General features: G+C 39.2%; 1 protein-coding gene across 1 annotated transcript in view; it reads left to right on the top strand.

Annotated features, from left to right (window-relative positions):
* Window positions 1-17,095: 17,095 nt before the first annotated feature.
* LOC128733915 (neurexin-1) overlaps window positions 17,096-22,142 on the top strand; it is a 156,125-nt gene continuing 151,078 nt past the window's right edge. The window contains exon 1 of the mRNA XM_053827790.1: window positions 17,096-17,722. Coding sequence (XP_053683765.1) covers window positions 17,096-17,722 — 627 coding nt within the window. The remainder of the gene's footprint in view (window positions 17,723-22,142) is intronic.

Raw genomic sequence — 22,142 nt, 5'->3', positions numbered from 1 at the left:
GTGCTCAATATGGTTTGTAATTGAAATTTGCCTTAATTTGAATCCACGTCGCGAATGGGACCGCCTCTACCTCTAGACTAGACTAAAGATTCACCATTCCTAGCGGAGAACATTGTGTGTCATGATGATGTTCACGTTCAACCGAACCTAATGTATGCAGACGTGCCTTCATTCAATGTCCTTCACGATGTTCCTGCTATACACGTCACGCTAGCTAGCAACCCGAGCCGAGACAGCCTTCAGTGCAGAGCGGGCTTCAATGTCGTCGCTTTTCTGCTCCGGAACTGGCCTCCAGGGGAAACTTTCTTGGCTCAGAGCTCAGCATCCACTTCAGCTTCACCACACAATGCATAACGTGGTGGCATAACATTACCGAATCCATTCACCGCGCTCTATACGTGTGCCTTTCAGTGGCACCATCAAAATGGCCCTGCTGCTTCTTCCATCCATTTCCAATCTCATAAACAGTTTACTTCGGCAACCTTGATTGTGCTGAAAGCTGACGTTGTCGTTCCTGTACAAACATAATTAAAAGGTCTGCCTTTCATGTTACTGTGAGCCTTCGGCGAGAACCGACGGGAAATTTACCAGTCTACCGCACAAAGCCCCTCTCCAGCCCTTCCGGACTGGCATGAGTTAAAGCGATCGGGTGGAAAATCCATAAATAGCAGAGAAAGATAGACAATAGCTTCGGACTTTAACCGTTATGTGTTCGACAAAAAAAACACCTTTAAGTGCTCGACAAGGGTACCCGGGTACCCACAAATTGAAACGCTTGTAACTTTGGCAATTTTTGACCGATTCGGACACTTTTACCACCAAAAGATTCAGGAACTTATCCACTTCCAGTGTGGTTATAACAGAGCCGGAAGTGGTTCATCTGTTTCCCGGAAATCCGGCAGTCCGAGGATGTGTTCCGGAATTAAGGCACTTTTTATATTTTTGGATGTAATTATAGTAATATGGGTGTCCAAAGTTCTTCCAATTACTCCGACAGGTCATTCTTCATTGTTTTAAGACAATACACTGATATATCCTTGGAATGGCCATTCTGCGACAAGTTCCCGTGGGACCTCCTGTGGCCATAAAACTGTTTGGTTTGCAACACTGGCAATATGGGTGTCTAAATTCATGAAATTACTCCAGAAGGTCATTTTTCATTATTTTGATTCTATCTGATGATTTTGCCACGGCATGGCCATTCCGGAACATATTCCCGTGGGGCTTCACAGTTGACCAAAACCAAAAATATGTGCGCATTACATTTTTGAGTGGGAAAACTTGATTTTAGGTTTATGGAACCTTTGGGAGAGTTTCTTGAAATTAAAAGTTCTATCGTATGGTGAAATTTCTTGTAATAATATGCTCTAAAACTTTGCAGAACTCATCAATGTGTTATATTGAAGCTGCAGAAAAATAAATTTTTTATTTCACTTTTAGGGGGATTATTCAAAATTTGAATTTCACCATACGATAGAACTTTTAATTTCAAGAAACTCTCCCAAAGGTTCCATAAACCTAAAATCAAGTTTTCCCACTCAAAAATGTAATGCGCACATATTTTTGGTTTTGGTCAACTGTGAAGCCCCACGGGAATATGTTCCGGAATGGCCATGCCGTGGCAAAATCATCAGATAGAATCAAAATAATGAAAAATGACCTTCTGGAGTAATTTCATGAATTTAGACACCCATATTGCCAGTGTTGCAAACCAAACAGTTTTATGGCCACAGGAGGTCCCACGGGAACTTGTCGCAGAATGGCCATTCCAGGGATATATCATTGGATTGTCTTAAAACAATGAAGAATGACATGTCGGAGTAATTGGAAGAACTTTGGACACCCATATTACTATAATTACATCCAAAAATATAAAAAGTGCCTTAATTCCGGAACACATCCTCGGACTGCCGGATTTCCGGGAACCAGATGAACCACTTCCGGCTCTGTTATAACCACACTGGAAGTGGATAAGTTCCTGAATCTTTTGGTGGTAAAAGTGTCCGAATCGGTCAAAAATTGCCAAAGTTACAAGCGTTTCAACTTGTGGGTACCCGGGTACCCTTGTCGAGCACTTAAGGGGTAAAAAAATTCGAAGCCCCCCCATTCCACCCCCTTAAGTGCTACATGAAAGCTTATTTTATGAAAAGTTGCAATTCAACTAGTTCTTAGATGTCACAGAATTTCAGTACCCTTGATCAAAGAAAACTTTAGAATTTCGTACTTTGAAAGCTGAAAAGGTACCCGGGTACCCTGTCGAACACATAACGGTTAACCCAGTGGATCAATTCACCGAAGCCAGAAGCGAATCGTAACGGTTGAGAAGCAATCAAAATAAACCAATCACTTTTACCAGTTTTCTCACCCTCCTTGAATCTACCCCGAACGCTGTGAAGCGAACGCGGATGACGGATGATAAATCCTCGGAAGGAAGAAATAAGACACTGCCATAAAATATCGCAGCGAACCGCCGCTTGCCAAATTGCGGTCGGCAGTAAACTTACTGCGCGGCCACAAAAGAACTCTATATATGCACGCCTAAGAGAACCAATGTGGAAGTTTGTGGCGGAAAATGTGGCAGAATGGGTTAATGGGGCGAAGAGGAGCGAAGCTTTCACGTTCACGGGAGCATGTATCCCCCATTGGGAATCGTCGGTCAATTACAGTCCGATGGCGCAAAGTCTCTCGGTTGGTGGAATCAGAATGGCTATTGAGTTTAGCTGCTTTGTGGGGGATGACGAAGACACTGACGACGCTGGTGGTGATGGTGAGGTGGACGGTTGGGTACGATGGTATGTGTGCACAGCTGAGTAAAAGAGAAAGTCGGTGGAGCAGATTGGCTGTGGTTCAGAGTAGTTGGAAAAGATTGTTGTTTCTCGGGAAGGATAGAAACATTCGCCTGGTTAGAAAGTTCACCGCGGAACGGCGTTTTGAATCGACAGTTTCCTTAGCCGATTTTGTCATTGATACCTACTATCGAAGGTTGATGTTAGGTTTCTGAGTTCGAAAACAGACACTGATGAAGCCTGCAAGTCGTAGGCGAAATTCCTATGTGTCGCGAATAAATATACATAGGGTAGTTGATCCAATAGTTGTGGTAGTACCAATGTTTGCGCTACTATCCATTATTAATGCATATTTTCGTCACCGTAGCATTTTAAATAAAACAATTACGTTCATTATATAAAACAAGTTCTTAGGAGTATTGGTAGTTTGAGTACACCATTTAAAATTAAAGCATTATTTGCTAAAATGCCGATTTTTTAAAATCTAACACAACTATAGGCGCAGTTAAAGCGCACAACTATAAGCACATTTTTTTAGTTGCGCTACAATGTTTTTTCACCTAGCAACCTAGCAATGTGTATGAAATAACACAATTAAAGGAACACCAAAATTAATTAACGGAACATTAGCGCAACTATTGGTACAATATAATTGAATCGGAAAAATCATTTTTTTAGCTTCTCGTACAACGAATGCAGGTGTCTTGCCTTGTGACAAATACCTTGTGTTTGATAAATTTCTATCCCACAAGCAATTATTGAAGTATATACCTCAATGAACAAGAAAAAAGAAATTACATTGTGCTTAGCTACGCGACTAATGGAGCCTCTACCCTAGTAGAGTAGAGTAATTGAAAAGCTTTTTTTTATATAATTTCAGATTTCGTATTCTACTAAGATGCTCCAAAAACTTCGAACCCACAACACCCGCCAGGCCATGTGGCTCGCTGGTACTTGTACCTTTGAACCATAGAGGCGCTGGACAAAAGGAGACTGCACAACCCCCTTTATTAAGCGTGCGACGTATCTACAAAGTCCACAGTCAGGTGGGTTGAGTTATTTATAGACACAAATTGTGCCTCTTCCTCGATCTAATGTAATCGAACTACCGAATTGAGAAAAGTCTTCTCAGAACCACCGAACTAAGACTAAGCACCTTCCAGCATTGGATAAAAGGTAGGAGTCACAACGACTACTTTGTTAAGCGTAGCTACTAATATCCCCTCCTCTATCATCTTTCCACTCTTTCTCTTTCACTATTAAAATTTTTCATTACTTTCTTCTACCGTCCCTTAGTCAATTGTAAAAGAACTACCGTTCCAAAAAAAATTAATTATTGTTCCTGACCTCATTTCAAGTTCAAGACAAAAACACGTGGTTGGTCTATTTTGTACAGTTACTAAAGAACTGATTTGTGTTATAATGATAGAGGCCAGAGAAATAGTCGAAAGTTAATGGAAGGTGGCGTGCTTTTCGTGGTTAATAAGAGACTGAAAGCAAATCTGATCGAAAATGATCAATGGAGCAGTATTGAGCAGGTGTGGGTGTGTATCGAGTTCGCTAACTGCAGGTTGTTCCTGTGTGAAATTTACATTCCCCCCGATCGAGTACGAGACGAAGGTCTGATCGTCGTTCACTCCCGCTCGGTAATGTCAGTGATCGATTTGGCAACAGCAACCGACGAGCCCATTATTATCGGTGATTTAAACCTACCAGGACTTGTATGGCAACCATCCAGTAATAGTTTTCTCCATCCGGATCCCGATCACTCCACTGTGCACAGTGCAACATTACGGCTTCTAGACTGCTACAGTTCTGCCATTTTGCGACAGATCAACCACGTGACCAACGAGAAAATTCACTGTCTGGATCTCTGCTTCACCAGGGCACAGAATGTAGCTCCGGTGTTTTCGCTCGCTGCATCGCCTAGTTAACCAATTGAGGCATCAACCTCCACTAGTACTTACCCTCAGCAAAACAAAAACTATCCCCCCTGTTTCGTATGACTTTCGAAACGCTGATCACCGAAGCATTGCCGGATTCTTCGCCACTATCAACTGGTTTGATGTTCTCGACGGAAACGATGCCGATAACGCCGCCTTGACTCTTTCGCACATAATTGTGCACGCAATCGATCGTCACGTACCCAAGGTAGTACATTCGTCAAACAGCAAGCCTTGGTTGACCCGCGAGCTTCGCATATTGAAGACTGAAAAAGGACTGCACTTGGGATATATTCCAAGTTTCGCACCCGCTCACTGCGTGATCAATACTTAAAGTTAAAAACTGTGTATAAAAGAACCAGTCGGACATGCTTTAGACGACACCTGCAGAGAATCCAGCGCAATATGAAGGTGAAACCAAAAACGATCTGGAAGTATGTTAGCGATCAGCACAAGGACTCGGGCCTTCCATCAACTATGATCCTCAACGGAGAGGTTGCTTCGGAGCCCCAGTATGTCTGTCAGCTCTTTGCCGATAAATTCGCCAGAACCTTTTGCGACGAAATCATCCCGGACGACCAAATTACCCAAGCTGTTTGCAATGTCCCGCTAATAACTGTGAATACTCTGTGTACGCTCAACATCGACGAAGAAATGATCTCTCGAGCCGTATCAACGTTAAAATCATCGACTAAATCCGGCTCAGATGGTATTCCGTCTGTGTTTTTAAAGAAGCACATTGAAGACCTGTTAATTCCTCTCCGTGTTTGGTCTATCAATCACAAGCGGGGTATTTCCGCTTGTATGGAAAATGTTCCCTGTGCACAAAAAAGGGGATCGGAAAGATGTCAACAACTACCGAGGAATTTCGTCATTGTGTGCCATTTCCAAGTTATTTCAGCTTGTTGTCATGACTCCGCTGCTGTCGCACTGTAAACATTCGTACCTCGTAGGTCGCCAAGTCGCCAACTGATTCTGACAGTTGCAGGTTTTCAATCAAATGCGTTTCCGGCCTCATGTGGAATCCCACAAGGTAGTCATTTGGGACCGTTAATCTTCCTATTGTACTTCAATGATGTCAACTATGAACTCGAAGGTCCTCGTTTATCCTTCGCCGACGATTTGAAGATGTACTTGAAGATGCGTTCCAAGGACGATGACGATTGTCTTCAACAAGTGCTTGAATTTGTGCAATCTGAACTGCATGCTCGTCAATCCTGAGAAGTGTTCCATTATTTCTTTTGCCCGTATCAGAGAACCCGTCATTTTTAATTACAAGCTTCGCGGTACAGAAATCCAACGTGTCGATCAGGTAAAGGATCTCGGCTTTATTTTAGATAACCAGCTATCGTTTAAACGGCATATTTCCTGCACTGTGGACAAGGCATCCAGAACGTTAGGATTCGTCTTCCGCATCGCTAAGAGCTTCACTGACGTATATTGCCTCAAGGCATTATACTGTGCACTCGTCCGTTCGACTCTTCAGTACGGTTCCGTTGCCTGGCATCCATATTACCAAAACGGGATGCAAAGGATTGAATCAGTTCAATGCTGCTTCTTACGCTTTGCTCTCCGTCGTCTACCATTGCGAAATCCGTTCCAGTTGCCGAGTTATGAAAGCCAATGCCGATTAATACACTTGGAGTTACTACAGACACGAAGAACAGATCGCAAGAACTCTGTTTGCTGCCGACACGTTACAGGGAAGAATTGATTGTACTGCTATTCTTGGGGCGATTGATCTAAACGTGCGTCCCAGGGCACTGCGGAACAACTCAATGCTGAGGGTACCTTTTCAACGTGCCAACTACGGACGAAACGGCGCATTGACTGGTATATAGCGAGTTCGCATTTGATTTCAATTTGTCACGTGAAACGATCCATCGTAACTTTTCGATGTTTTGTTCCACAAATGACGACTAAGAAAATTGTTAGTGTTTGTAGTTGTAATTTCTTGACTGTGATTGTTATTAGATTAAGCTATTCATCCATCATTGGGACTATAGTCGGTTGATGTCGACTTAATAAATAAATAAATAAATAAATAAGATATTTACTTAAATACGGCTGAAAATTTTCCACACCCGTTGAATCAACCCCTCCAACGGCTCATTCAAACCAACATGGGGCGAATAAACCGTTTCTCAGCAGCCTAGCGAGGACGAGGACAAACGTCATCGGCCGTTATCAAGGCCAACCAGTCAGCCAGCCAGCCAGAGTTTCTGATTCGGCTGTCAACTTTCTAACCAAAACCGTCATTGAACCCGAACCGAACACGGTGTCAGTATGCCCACACAAAACCGTCCGATCCCCCGTTTGCAGGGCGCCGAATCGCTCTCCGGTTGCGTTCGTTCACCAAAACAAAGCACTCGAAAAGTCGAAACACGGGTACTCGCACTTTCTTCCCACCGCCGGAAGGTCACACAGTACTCACACACAAATGACGGGTACTCGCTGCTGGCTGCTGACTGACGAAAGCTCGAATATCTCGCCCTCTCACTGTGTTATTAGCGAGAGAACGGAAGTTCTACTGTCGTCATCCTGCGTTAGGAAAATATCCAACGACAGCGACCGTCACCGAGCCGACGAGTGCAGTTGAGCTTTGTAACCCGATGTGGACGGACGGAAAAAAACCCGCTGCAAAACGGTCGACACGATTCCGGGAAGTGACTCTGCACTTAGTGGACTGGATATCCTCATCCCAATCTTTTTGCCACCCCAAACTTCAAGCACCTACCTACTATTGGATGGAGTGTGCGGAATTGCAAGTGCTGTGAATCAAGTGGATTCCTGGAGTTTACTGCAGTGAAGCAAACTGATGCAAAGCGGAAAAAGAAGAAGAATCGGGAAAAGCAGTTGACTGAGTTTCTGTGTGTTTGTGTGTGCGTGTGTGCTGTTCGGTGTAGTAGGCTGTGTGGTTTAGTGTAAATTTCCTGGAAGATTCTGGGACAGAAAATCTGATCGTTCTGAATTCGCCTGCGAGAAATGGCAATTTTAACAGTGTTCAAAGTGGTAAAATGTCGACTAAAAGTGACGACTTTCGTGGAGCTAACAGGGTCTTGCCTTACGCGAGCAGGATAACTTTCCCTGGATCACCCGTTGGACGTAGGATTTTCCCGAAGGAGTACTTTCCAAGGATTACGTGATATGATTACAGCCTAGAAATATGTTTATAGTTCCTGACGATAGTTGAAGAGGCAGAAGAAGAAAAAAAAAGACTTGTGAAGTTTCTTGTGTTTTTCAAAAAGCAATATGAAGGTGAAACCTGAGTTCGGAAAAGCTGAAATTTTAATAGATTGGAACAGGCTCTGGTCTATTCTAGTGGCGGAGGAAAGAATGAAAAATTGAATGGCACTGTGCGTGTGTATGTGTGGCTTTCTCTTTACGATGAAATAATTTTCATTTCGCTGTAAAGGAATTAAACAAAACGGAACAGTTAGCAGCAACGATCGGAGTAGGATCCAAGGATATTACTTTATCTTTTCAGCAGATGCATTGCCTTGCCATTGCCACCGATGTAATGGTTGGTAGAAGTGTAGCGAAACGACAGAACCTGATCTGGCTGGTCGTTCCTTGTCAAGGATTTCGGTATTGATTTCTTCGGCTGTTCTGTATCAGTGTCACGAGGAAGGTGAAACCGAAACGGGGAGAGAAAAATAGAGTGGGTGGTAAGGCGGTGAATTGTCCCAAAAGTCATTTTCGCTCACCGATTTGAACCAACCAACTTTCTCCTGCTGTGTGGTTGTGCGACCGACTGGATAGTGTGTGTGGGTGTGTGTATTGGTGAGTCTGACTGAGATGAGTGCGAGTGTCGGAGCTTTTGTCGAGGATGAGCAGGATCAATGTTTGTGTGTGTTTCTGTACAGTAGATGTAACGATGGTTGTGGTTTTTACTATCAATCAGTACTCGGGTGGGTTGTAGTAATGAATGCAGTTACAACTGGGAGTACGGTGGAAGGACTCGGAAAATAGTACAGCAGAGCGGGCTTAATTAACGGACGGCATTCATCTTCGAATCAGTGATTGTCGCTGTCAATTAGTGTGTGTATGTGTGGTTTCATTCCCACTATTTGCTCGTTGACGACTATTTTGGTGGCTTTCCTCTTTTCGTCCGCCAATGTATTTTTACATTACATAAGTTTACCCTTAATAAATTAATTTAATCAGTTAATCGGATGATTGTTCACTACACAAAATATTTTATTCGCTTATTTATTGACATGTACATAATGATCCGATTTTCTCAACTCCCAATTTTGTCTATCCCCGATTTTGTCGACTTCCGATTTTATCAGCTTTTTATCCCGATTTTGTCAGCTTATAAATTTTGTTTAACTTGCGTGCTTTTAAACGTGATTTATTAAACTATTCAGTCTGCATGAAACTCTTTTAATTCCCTCGGGAGTGTTTTTGAATAAAATGATGCCTTTTTTGCGAGTAATTCGGGAACAAAATTAGGGTACTTTATATCAAAAGTTCTACAGTTCCTAAACAAGCAAAGATAGAGGTATACTATATTCAGCAATATTGTGCATTTTTACTATTTGTACAACTTTGTAAAACAACAAAAAGTCATACAACAACTACAAAAACAGGTAAAATAGAAAAACTGACATGAACGATTTTTCATATATGAAAAATAGGACTTTTCTATCTTTGCTGAAGAAAATTTCTTGTAATAATATGCTTTAAAACTTTGCAGAACACAACAATGTGTTATATTGAAACTGAGAAAAAATAAATGTTTTATTGCACTTTTAGGGGGATTAATCAATATTTAAATTCCGCTTGACGATAGAACTTTTAATTTTAATAAATTCTTCAAAAGATTTCATTAACCTAAAAGCAAGTTTTCCCTCTCAAAACTCGAATGCGCACCAAAAAAGATTCTGGACCAGTGTGCTGTGCCCGGTTGATTAGATTGCGTTAGCTTTCGGGTAATCAATTGAGGGTTAAAATTTAATTTGTAGTAAAAGTCTTCAATATTTCAATAATTGTTTCGAAAAAAACAAATCCCGATTTTGTCAGTTTCCCCACTTCAGTCTAACAAGCCAGACGTCGTAGGTTCGAATCTCGACTGGGAGGGGCTGTTAGAGTCAACAAAATCGTAGCATTAGCTCTGAAATTGTCCCGTCACTAACAGTTGGTTACGCATGCTGTGGAATAAAATAGCACAAGGCCAATTTTTATCGGAATGTGTCTTGTGGAATTTGTGGAATTTGTCTTGTTTTACTTCCTGCAATAGAACCATTCTGCGTGATTTCAAATAGAAATAGAATAGTTATAAAAGATTTTTCGAAATATCCAATCCAATCCGAATTCGATATACTACTTAAGATATGTTGGGTGACGTTGGTGCAGCCTTTTTCTTTTAGGTAAAGTCATTTTCTCTCAAATAAATTTCTGAGAAATTTTATACCTCTTAAACTTCCAATTTGTGTTTTCTCAAAACTTTTCTTAAAACAATTTCTGTATTGTTCATAAGAAATCTAACCAATTTAAGTTTCTTTGCTTTTTGAACTTCTTGCTGAACTACTTCTTTCAATAACATTCGATGTCAACTAAATTTTCAAAAGCGAGAACAAATAATTTACTGTTTATCAAGTGCACCTACACTAACAACGATCAAACTAATTTCTATGTTTGGGGAACTCCTCGTTTTTAAGAGAATATACCGAAAATACCGAAATGAAATAAGACTCGGCGTGACACTTGGCAATGTTGCAATAGCGCACACTTAAAAATCACTAATTTTATTTATTGAAGTCGAAGCAGTGAAAACTTTCCGATCTATTAATGCAAAAATATTCAAAATCGAACAGGAAATCGTTCAGTTATTAGCGCTTGAAACCTAATTACTGTTCGTGACGCTCACTCTTTTAGATTTTTTTTGAATCATAGCCATAGCATTGCTCAAGTTCACATCCTTAAAATTTAGACATAAAATGGAAATTGAAATGCTACTGGAAATTAGAATTGGAATTAAGTTAGACTTTAAATTGGGCTTAAAAATAGACATAAATTAGAAATTAGAGTTGAACTTGAAATTGCACTTGAAGTTGAACTTGAAATTGGACTTAAAATCTGACATAAATTGAAACTCAATTTGACTCAAAATGGGATGCTAAAGGGGACATTAAATTGGATTAAAACTGATTAAAAATTATACTTTGAATATTACTTGAAATTGGATTTAAAATTAAACTGAACTTGCAATTGTGGTCAGAATCGAACGTAAATTGGACTTAAATTTGATTTTAAAATTGGGCTTGAAATCGAACTTGAAATTGTAGTTCAGAAAGAAATCGAATTAGACTAGAATTTGAACATTCATTTGGCAAAATTGGATATGAAATTGGATTTATATTTGGATCAATATACCTTATTTAACCTTTGATTTGAGGGGCGGTACACAACTTCTATTTTTAATCAAATAACTAGCTGATTGCCCGATCTCACTCGAGGCCCCTTTGTCACTCAGTCACGTGTAGTCTGTTTTTGAAACGAAAACTCTCAAAATGCAAGTAACAAAACCCTTTTTTTTTCATTTAAACATGTCTATTCCCTTTGTCAGTTCTTCTCACGTTGTCCCCAACCACTTACAAAACTGTCTTCTTCTCGGTGATCCCTATAAATCGACACTAAGCCATTTTGATGTTTTGAACCTACCCCTTTTCTAAGGCCACCCTATTCCCTCTTTCAGAAATAAACCTGCTATCGTTCCAAATGCAAGAGAACCCCCTTTATCCATTTGAACCTTTCTCCCCAAGTAAGAGACCGTCTCCCTCTTTTGTCAACTCCCGGGTGCTGATTCTTTTATGCCAAAAAACATGAGTTTGACAAACGACGTTTGATGAAGAATACATACATTCATACTCACGTTCCTCGGCCCCCTACATGTCGGTTCCTTCCCAGTCAGCTCCCACTTCTGTCACGTAGCTAATTTGCATCGGTTTGCTCAATAAAAATCGCTATAATGGAAACGAAACAAAGGTGTATTTACCATATACTCCTCATCGGTGGAACCCCCCTCTTTTCTCAAAGACAGTTGCACAACTGCAATCGGTTTCAATGCAAAAGAAACGCAACCCTTTTTACTTATTTAGATCTTCACCTTGTTAGGGACTCCCCCCTTTTGTCAACATCCCAGTGCTGATTCCCTATTGTCAAGAAACATGTGTGTCAAATTGGGTGAAGAACCAACCAGGCATTTTAAAGTTATCGCCTGAACCCCCCTCTTACCAGCTCCCAAGTGCTGATTCCCTTATATTAAGGTATATGTGTGCCAAGTTTGGTGGAGATCGGTCAAGGCGTTCTGGAGTTATGGTGGAACATACAAACAAACATACTCACGCCCTCTTTTATATATATACATTTACTGAGAAACTATTTTTGTGACGTGCAAAATAATACCATTGCGATCTGGAATATTTATAAAATAGAACCAAATTTTGCAGATATGCAGTTTTTTTCTTAATGGCCCTTTTAATGCGGTTCTTTTAAGACCTTTTACATTACTTTTTGAAGATTAATTTATGCAAAGGCTTGCCACGACTTCAATTGAGGTGGTTCATGCGAAAAGTTCAATTTTGTCACTTTTTCGAACATTTCGGTTGGTATCTCTCCAAGGACCGTGTGTAACGTTGGTGTACACATGTAAACGAGAGTCTTTACGTAACCTCGCAAAAATTGTTCTACAGTTATCAAATCACACCTGTTTAATCATCATTGTTTGATGCGCTGTATGGCATGTAGCGCCGCCTTGTTGAAACCGTATGTCAGCCAGGTCTAATATTTGCATTTGGACTAGAAAAACGTTAATATTTTTTGAAACGATGGTTCTACATTTGATGAAGGGACGGTAAGGGAAAAAACTTGAAAAACGTATTGATGAGTAATTGGTACTGTATGTGACCACACCGTTAACCGCCCAGTTGGCTTCGAGTTCGAGGTACGATGCTGGTCCAACAAGCCAGTCGTCGTATGGTCGATAGTCTAATTTTAAATACACTTTCAAATCGGATTTCAAGTAAAATTTCGAGTCATCAGGTATGAAATCCAAATCGAAATTCAGTTCATTTCCAACTTCCAATTTACTTTTGAGTAAAGTTTTGTCTTTTGGCTGTTGAATTCTGATGTCAAACTTTTGATAACAAATTTTGACATTTGACTTCGAAATTCTACTTTTAATTTTCGACTTTCAATTTCTAATTTTGAATTTATGACTTTTAATTTTTCATCTTCAACTTTTGACTCTCACCTTTCGATTTTTCGTTTCATTTTGACTTTTTGATTGACTTTTAGTTTTTATGAAATTTCATTTAAATTGTGATTTATACTGTTGAACTTTGATGTTAAACTTTTACCTTTCGAGATTTATCTTTTAACCTTTGCCTTGCTTTGACTTTTAAATTTTGACTTAACTTGTAATAGACCAACTTAAAAAAATGGCTTTGATGCTCGTCCTTCAACTATTGGTTTTTACCTTTCGAGTTTCGCCTTTTGAGTAAAATTTTGGCTGGTGTTTTGACTCATGGGCTTAGAATTTTGACTTTATATTGTTTATCTTCGACTTTTGACCTTCACCTTTGAGTTTTTTTTATATTTTTGACTTTCATATAAATTTTGATATCTTGCTTTTTACTTCTGCCTCTTGCCAATTTATGATTTTTGATTTTTCGTTTCATGTTGATTTCCTTTATGACTTTTAGTTTTTATGAACTTTAATTATTGATTTCAGCTTTGATTTTGATTGTGATTTAATCTTTCGACTTTTGATTTTAAACTTTTTGCTTTCGAGATTTGTCCTTTAACCTTTGCCTTCCGGGTTTTGAATTGCACTTTGCACTTTGACTTTTAAATTTTGACTTATCCACTAGTATTTTTCGACTGAGATATAAGTATCGAATGATTGGGATTTTGGCCGTTCAGTCATTACATTATAGTAGACGTTATATTTGCCTTTTTACACCAACGTTTCGTTTCGGATTTGGATCTTCATCAGGGGTTAAAGTGTTGATCGTCTTTGTCTAAACTCTTTTAGCCTACAGTGTTGTCTGGTTTTGGATTTTGGTGCAATTTGCTTTATGGTAACTGTCATTTGTTTGCGTTATATTTAATACTATTTTAAACTGTCGTGAATTGTTAACTTTAACTTTCAGTCCTGATGAGGATCCATATCCGGAACGAAACACTCGCGTAAAAAGGCAAATATAACATCTACTATAATTTAATGACAGAACGGCCACAATCCCAATCATCCGATTATGACGTATCTTTTGATAGACATAAAAAATTGACTTTTGATGCTCGTCCTTTAACTATTCATTTTTCGCTTTCACCTTTCGATTTTCCATTTTTGACATTTGAGTAAAATTTGAGTATCGCAAAACTACTTTGAAATAGAATTTAAAATTGACCTGTAATTTAATTTGAAACTGAATCTAAAATTGATGTTCAACTCAAAGGTCTAAAGTCGAAACCACGAAAGCAAGAATTTTCGTTAAAACACAAAGTTTGTTCGATTTAATCGACGTTTTGCGGCGAAATAAGTATGAAGATTTAAATTACCAGATAAGATAAACGAAGTAGAACCTAATGGACGAAAAAGTTGTCCGCAGATGATGAGCGAAGACCAGTAGTAGTTCGAAACGTCCGGACTAACTGGTAATTTAAATCTTCATACTTATTTCGCCGAAAAACGTCGATTAAATCGAACAAACTTTGTGTTTTAACGAAAATTCTTGCTTTCTTGGTTTCGACTTTAGACCTTTGAGTTGAACATCAATTTTAGATTCAGTTTCAAATTAAATTACAGGTCAATTTTAAATTCTATTTCAAAGTAGTTTTGCGATAAGCCAATTAATTACCTAAAAGCAGATTCGCCATTCTAAGATGAACTGAGTTTTTCGAGACCGAATCATGCTTTTGGATCCTCGGAATTATGAGTCACTAAATTATGACGACCATAATGGTCACATTTATCATAGTCTAAGAGTGTTTTTTATTTTGCCATATGTCACGATTCACTGCCACTGTGAACTACCAGATATGGAAAAATACATCCAAAATCACCCTTCACAACAACCAGATGTGAACGTGAACCCATCGGTATTCCAAAGTTTTGTTTATGTCACTGTTTGACTGGAAGATTGTAATTTAATCTAATTCTAATCTGAAGTTGCAGAACTCGTATTGCCAGGACATTAAAAATGATCCAACTTCAAATTCAGTAATCCAGTGAGTTCACTAAAAATTTTTATTTTTGATATATTTCTGGATTAAATCATCTAGAAATCCTCGCAAACGTGGTTTCGATACGTGTTAACTGCCGACTAATTAATGTTATACAAAAATTCATTTGGTGGGATTTGATGTATTAAATATTATGGAGCAGCCTATTAATCTTTAGAACGACAATGAAATTGAATAACTAACGACAGTGAAATAAATAAATTCAAAAAACAAGCAAGTTTCTAAATTGATATCAAATCTCTATATATGTGTGATTCTTATTATTTCCAATTTAATGTGCTGCACTTGTAGCTCTGATTACAACTTCTATTTCCATCAAAGGGAACAGTTCTAAATGAGGGTGGCGTTCATTTTAATTCAATTTAATTAAATAATATCCATACAATGTAAAAACAGTCTTACTGCTCTGTGCTCCGCGGTTGCACGGCCGAATCATCCAAGTTATTCATTGGGGAGAAGCATTTATGTCTGCATCGGGCTTTGTATCGCAAGTGGAGAAAGAGAGCGGGCTAATTTAGTAATTTGAGCAATTGTGTAAGTATTCACTTTTTGCAAATTCCCATCGATTTTTTCCCAAATAAAAGCTACAAGCTGTTTTGGTAATCATCTTTATCGAGAAAACATACATCAACTGTTTAAATAAAGAAACAAGAAATAAAAAAGTGTATTTTTTAACGTATTAAACGCTTCCTAAACCCCAAAATCGAACGGTGAAACCTTTTTCTAGGACGCACCAGCAACCACACAATAAACTGATATAAACCAAACGGCTGTATCGCGAAAAACCTTCTCCGGTGGGTGCACAGCGGGAAAATCTGCGTATTTGTTCTGACATTCGTTCACTTTGCTTGACAGCTTTCAACAACGTGTCATTCAGAACGCGTTCTCAAGCCCACGAGTTTCGACGCATTTTTCTATACCCTGGGAAACCACTCGCCACTCGTCGCGTTTCGGGGCTTTTCACGGACGTCTCCACTTCACTTCGTCAGCTGACGAAAGCAGCCAGCCGAAATACGTTTCTGTTCGCATTTTCGTGCTTCTCAATTGGGAAAAATTTCTGTTCTGGGAATTCTGTTTTTTTTCTATTTCTTAATCCTGGTTATACGAGGTCCATTTTCCCGAACATTCACCCACACAAAAGCAAAATATATCCCCAATTCACCAAATGGCATACACGGAATCAGTTGATGGATAGTGTTAGGATGTGTGCGAATGTGTGTGGAAGTGTTCGCATACAGCTATCAATTTTGGAGCGTAGAGTAGAACGATACACGATTAAACACAATGAAAGTGTCACTATGCATTTCGGAGAATTCAGCGTAAAAGCTGCAGTTGCAGTTATACAATTGGAACACATAGCATCTCAATTAGATAGTCTCGAAGCTAAGTAGGAGGTGAACTGATTTAGAAGTGTGTGCTTGATAATAAGACGAAAAAAAATCTCGTTAAAATAAAATGTATTTGATTCGACTACAGTATTGTGTGGAAAATCTCTCCAACAACTTCGCATCTTCATTTGTTAGCTCAAGATTACGTTGACAAATCTATGAAAATTCATGAGCAAAATTTGAATCCACTTCGAAACATTCTTCTCATGCATAGTAATAGCAAATCAACCGAACTGTATGTGTGGGTCCGAACGCTGCTAGATACAGTGAATAGATAGACCGTAGCCTGTTCCAACCACCAGTCGAAAAACGGAAATGTGAAACGTTGCGTCTAATGTGCATCCTGTCTCTATCACCCACCACAGCTAATTGAAGGAATCTGGACTGTAGTGTGAAGTGAAAAAATAAATAAAACAGGAAAAAACCTCTTTCCTTGTCCGCTCACTCGTGAAAAGTACTAGAGGCGGTAGAGGGGTATCGTGCGGGAAGCATTCGCGCTCGGAAAGCTTACATATTTACAGCAGCGGAAAATCGGAGCTTGCGGAACGTTCAGAACGCGACGAAGAGAGTAGCGCGTGAGTTCCTTCCGAAAAGCCATCGACAGCAGAGCGGCAGCGATAGCACATGTGTTTCCATCAGTGAGTGAAGTTTTAGAATAATTTCTCATCCGTGAGAGAGAAATATTCCTTCGGCTAGAATTCTCGGAGCACTGCATGAGAACAAGATGGCCGCGTTTCGGCGTAAAGCTTTCCTACCCGAAAAGTACGGCGCCCAATGTCAGTATCGGGGACCGGCCTCCACCTCCAGTTCGAGTGAATGGGAATCCCCCCGAAACACGTCACCGTCGCTCGTAAAGCGTGTGGACGGCGACAGCGGATGCGCCAGATACAGTCGTAATTGTAATAATCGTCACCATAATCGTAACCATCGTGATAAAATTCGGCTTGACTCGACGAGGCGGCCGACCAGTGCTGCCAGCAGTTTTCACAACCTAGTTCTTATGAATGTTCAGCAGATGCTGCATAGCGTCCCCCGGCTGGTGCTGCTGGCCGGGCTAATTCTAGCCTGTGCCGGTTCGCACTGCTGTTCCGGTTTCATGTTGGACGGATCCCAGAATAGTTTCGCCCAGTTCCGGAAGTGGTACACCGGGCTCAATGGCACCCTGGAGCTGGAGTTTAAAACGGAACAACCGAACGGGCTGGTGCTGTACACCGACGACGGTGGTACGTACGACTTTTTCGAACTAAAGCTGGTCGAGGGTGCGCTGCGGTTGCGCTACAACCTGGGCGGCGGAGCGCAGATCATCACGGTCGGGCGCGATCTGCACGACGGACACTGGCATAAGGTGCAGGTGAGTAGGACTGAGAAAAAATGTTTCATTTTCTTTTTGTAGGTATCAAAATATAATTAACATTCGTTCCATTTGTTGGATAGAGGTTAGAATAATAAATAATGGTTTAAATTTTTAAACATCTTTTTAGAAGAAATTAATCTCTTGAATTCAATTGAATGTCTATAGATAACTAGTGTGCGTGCAACGCCTTGCGTCTGATTGAGAGAGAATCGAAGGTACTCAACCTATTTTTTTTATAATTCATGCGAAAACCACTTTTTTGATTTGATAATCTAGCTTTACTATAACGGAGATAACCGGAATGTACGATCAAAACGCCTAAATGTAGCTTTAATATGTAACTCAATGAGATGCAACTCCGTTGCTGATGTTTGTCTTGACTGCAATCTGGTATAATTGGTAGGAGTCTTCGCTTATTGAGATTCTTGCCACGAAAATATGGCATGTTAGGGGCTTGGATTTAGTAACAGGAAAAATAAGATGTTTATAATCGGATCAGCAGACGCTTCAGTTATCTGGTTCTTTATTCTCGATTAGCCCAATTAGCATGTTTTCACAATGTTTCCATGTTCATTTGGAAAATTATTCTGTATTCTGAAAGGTTCATTGTCCAAAATTCAAAAATAACCCTTGAGCAGGGCCTTTAATTATCACCGAATTTCAAACAAAACAGAAAATCTTTTTTCTTAGCATACATTGTTTTTTATGCCTCTATGCTGATGAATATTAACAACACTGCCCTTGAGTATTGTTCAAATAAAACATCAACCCACTAAATATAATAAACAAATTTCTGGCACCGTATTCAAAATAAGCAAATCTGTGTTTTCAATTTCGATTTTGCCACTGAAACATCTCAATCCGATAAAGAAATGCCTTTTTTTATACCTGCCGAGCATCATTTCACATGATTTTTGGGTTTTCCTGCTTTTCACACGTATGTTGCGTCGATGACTACATAATTTTGTTATAAAATATGGCCACTTCTATTGCATGAAATAAGGAACAAATTGAATTTGAGACACTTTTACAATAAATTTGCTATAAACTTCAATGTCCACAATAAAAACTGTTGTAAACGCATTGTTTATACTACAAAATTTAATGTAAATTTTTTTACGGGTGGCAATGTGGCCTCGCATGAAAAAATGTTTTCGGCGGTGAACTCTAATATTCTTCAAAATAGCAGCAAAAATCTGTTTGCTCAGAGTGTTACCGTTAGTGTTATAAGTAAGTAAGTAACACTAATTACTGATTTATTGCGGTTTGACAAGTAACGGCAACAAGATCACTTCCCAAGTAACAATTCTAAAGCCACTTACTTACATTTTATATGGGTTTTATTACGGTATTAGTCATTACCTCTGGTTTTATTGTGGTATTGCGCAATACCAAGAGGATACGAGTCCAAACACACTTATAGCTAGCCATAATAAAACTATTAATAAAGTAAATTTATTGTGGTTACTTATATTACCACGTTAAAACTTGTTGGCTGCACCACGCCTCCTATAAACTTACCATAAGTGTGGCGTAGCAATACAAAATGGGGCACCAATCAAAATTGATCTTATCGCGGTTGCTTGTCAAACCGCCAGAAATCTGTTAGTTTTATAGAGCTATTAAAACGGTAACACCCTGACCAAACAGTTTTTTGCTGCTATTATGAAGAATACTAAGCTTCAACACCAAAATCATATATTCTTGCCATATTCTAGTATTTTGTTTTAGCTCGCAAACTAAAATTCATCAAAGCAAAGTGTTTTGCAAAAAGATAGTCATTATCGGTTTTCCTGTCACAGGAAGTAAGTAAAATCATTTTATTTTACTAGAAATTGAGTTTGACTAAATGAATATTTTTATATTGTAAAAGTAACCAGTTTTCGAAAATTGGAAAATTTCAGTGGTGCGTTGATTTTATCCACCAATCATATCAAATTTCACGATGAAATTATATGCACACATGCTGCAAACCAACGAAATTGCTTAAAATTTATTAAATATTCTATGGGATGTTTTATTATGGTCGCTGTAGGCGACGCCTGGACGAAGCGGTTGACGATACGGCAAATAAACGGGAACAGAGCAGATATGGCACAAGTGGCCAACTATGGAACAATCTCCTTGCTTTTAGCACACACAATACGCTAAAACGTGGCAACTAAGACGATTCGGTTTGAGAGCGATAAAACACTGTGTGTTGCTTGTTCGATAATCGATTTAATACTGTCTGATAAGATTATTGATCAATTTGGTTAATTCGTGTTTGCACGATCGAGAAGCGATCGGACCAGGCGAAAAAGATCGATAACAAGATCCGATATGATAGTTATGGTCCGATATTCTAATTATAGTTTTAGATTCACTTTAATAGGGTTGTACAATATATGAATTTTGGTTTCAAATACATCAATTAATTTGCAGTAGAGTAATTAAAGTTCTCCAACAGTCGCTATAAACCAAATCGATCAGAATAATAAGACAGTAAAACTTTAACTTTGCTGCTCACGGATGTATTTTCAAGTTGATAAAGCTGGCGAATTTATTTAGTTTTCGCCAGAGCGAAAAGCGTACAGCTTCATTAAATTATGGCGATGGCTGGCAAGCAGCGAAAGCTTAACCGGTTTTATTGCTGCTTTCAGCAGAGCGTGATACGACTACTTGGACTTATAAGCTGATTCTTATAGCGGTTATGAAAGCATTCTGAGGAGTGGGCCACTTGGTCAGAAAGCAGTTTAAAGTTCTGGTGGAGCTCATAGTTTTATAAGCGGTTTTATAACATTGATCATGAAAACCACTTTACGAACGTAATAAAACTTGTAATAGTTACTTGGGTTTTGTGTTGGTACGCCTTATTGTATTGTTACACATCATATATTGTAAGATTATAAAAGATGTGGCGCAGCCAACTAGTTTTATAATGGTTATGTGAGCAACCACAATAAACTGGTTTTATTAACAGTTTAATTATAGTTTTGAAGCTAGCTATAAGTATATTTCCCAAGTAGCACACTTTAGGTCCATTTAGTTGAAGATACTGGATTACGACTGAAATTAGTCATAATTCGGTTACCACAACTACTTTGTAACAACCGTGTTAGTAGGGTTGGACTTGTATCACCTTCGTATTGCGTAATGCCATAAAAAAAACTTTATGAAATTTAGGCTGCTTTAGAATTACTTCACAGTTTCTTGGGAGGCATGCTTTGTTCGTTCTGTTTTCGCAGCGATTAGGGTCCCAAATCGTGAACCACTTCCATATTCTCGCTTCCCGACATATCCAATAATGCCAGTTTCATCGAAGGTCTAGCGTACACTCCTCTAACTCTCTGCACACCTGACCGGTCCTGACTTGTCTGGAAAAGTCTGCAAAGTACGCCCTCGTGCCCCTGCATCATTCGCATAATATAGTATAGTAAAATAATATAGACTATTACAGTCGTGGATTTTCCGACACAGCCCTCATCGGCATCTTTACGGACTTGACCATACGCTCCCATAATCCTCCGATATGCGGGATTCCTTGAATGTAAAAATACCACTGTGTGGTGTGGTTATTAATAAAAGTAGCTGCAAAAACCCCGACCATTCACTGGATCTGCTGGTTTTTTTCTGACAACTGGTGATTGGCGCCCGGAAAGTTCGTGTCACTGTACCTGCAACGCCTGGCAACAAACTTTCTGAATGCCACGACGCAGGTTGTCGACAAAACACTGTGAACTGTAGTACTAGGAACTACTAGGAACTACTAGACAATGCTCTTTCCAGCTTTCCGGGGGTTTTCCAGCACCGTGGAAAATTTCGTTGAAAACGCTTTTATTTATTGTTTTTTGACTACTTGCTTGCTGACATATTCATCAAAAATTTTTTGTTTTACGGCTTAAGAGTTGTGATTTTTTTCCATAAGCTATGTCCTAGAAAATTTTCCTTTAAAGTTTTTGGGAAAATAGAAGGCCTAAAAGTTTTTAAATACTGTCTATTAACTTTAGTATTTTAAATTAAAATTTGACAAAGTTCATTAAATATGCTCACCTACAAAGTATTGTGAAATGCTCAGACCTTCGAACTCGTATGAAATGCTAAGAATTCTGAACAATTGTCCCATCCCCAATGAAGGTTTATTTATTCAATTTAAGCATTTTATACTGCCACAAGCAATGAATCGACTGGTAAGGAATCTGGTTCCCACTTGGATGTAAAATTTTATGACATTTGCAGTATAACTTAAAAGGTTATTCCTTAGGGGAAACTTAGTAAACGAAGTTGCTGCATGAGGGTTTGAATAAATCGAAGACTTTTTGTGATAAAATTTTTGCACGAATTTAAGCAAACCTCTCATCTCTGAGCATCATGCTGACTGTATATGATTTGGCTTACCTAATTTCCTACAGAATAAAGAGAAGGTACTCCAAGCGTA

This window comes from Sabethes cyaneus, chromosome 1, assembly GCF_943734655.1.
Source record: "Sabethes cyaneus chromosome 1, idSabCyanKW18_F2, whole genome shotgun sequence".
Lineage (NCBI taxonomy): Eukaryota > Metazoa > Arthropoda > Insecta > Diptera > Culicidae > Sabethes > Sabethes cyaneus.
Note: the sequence above shows the minus strand (reverse complement) of the source record. Positions and strands in the feature narration are given on the sequence as shown.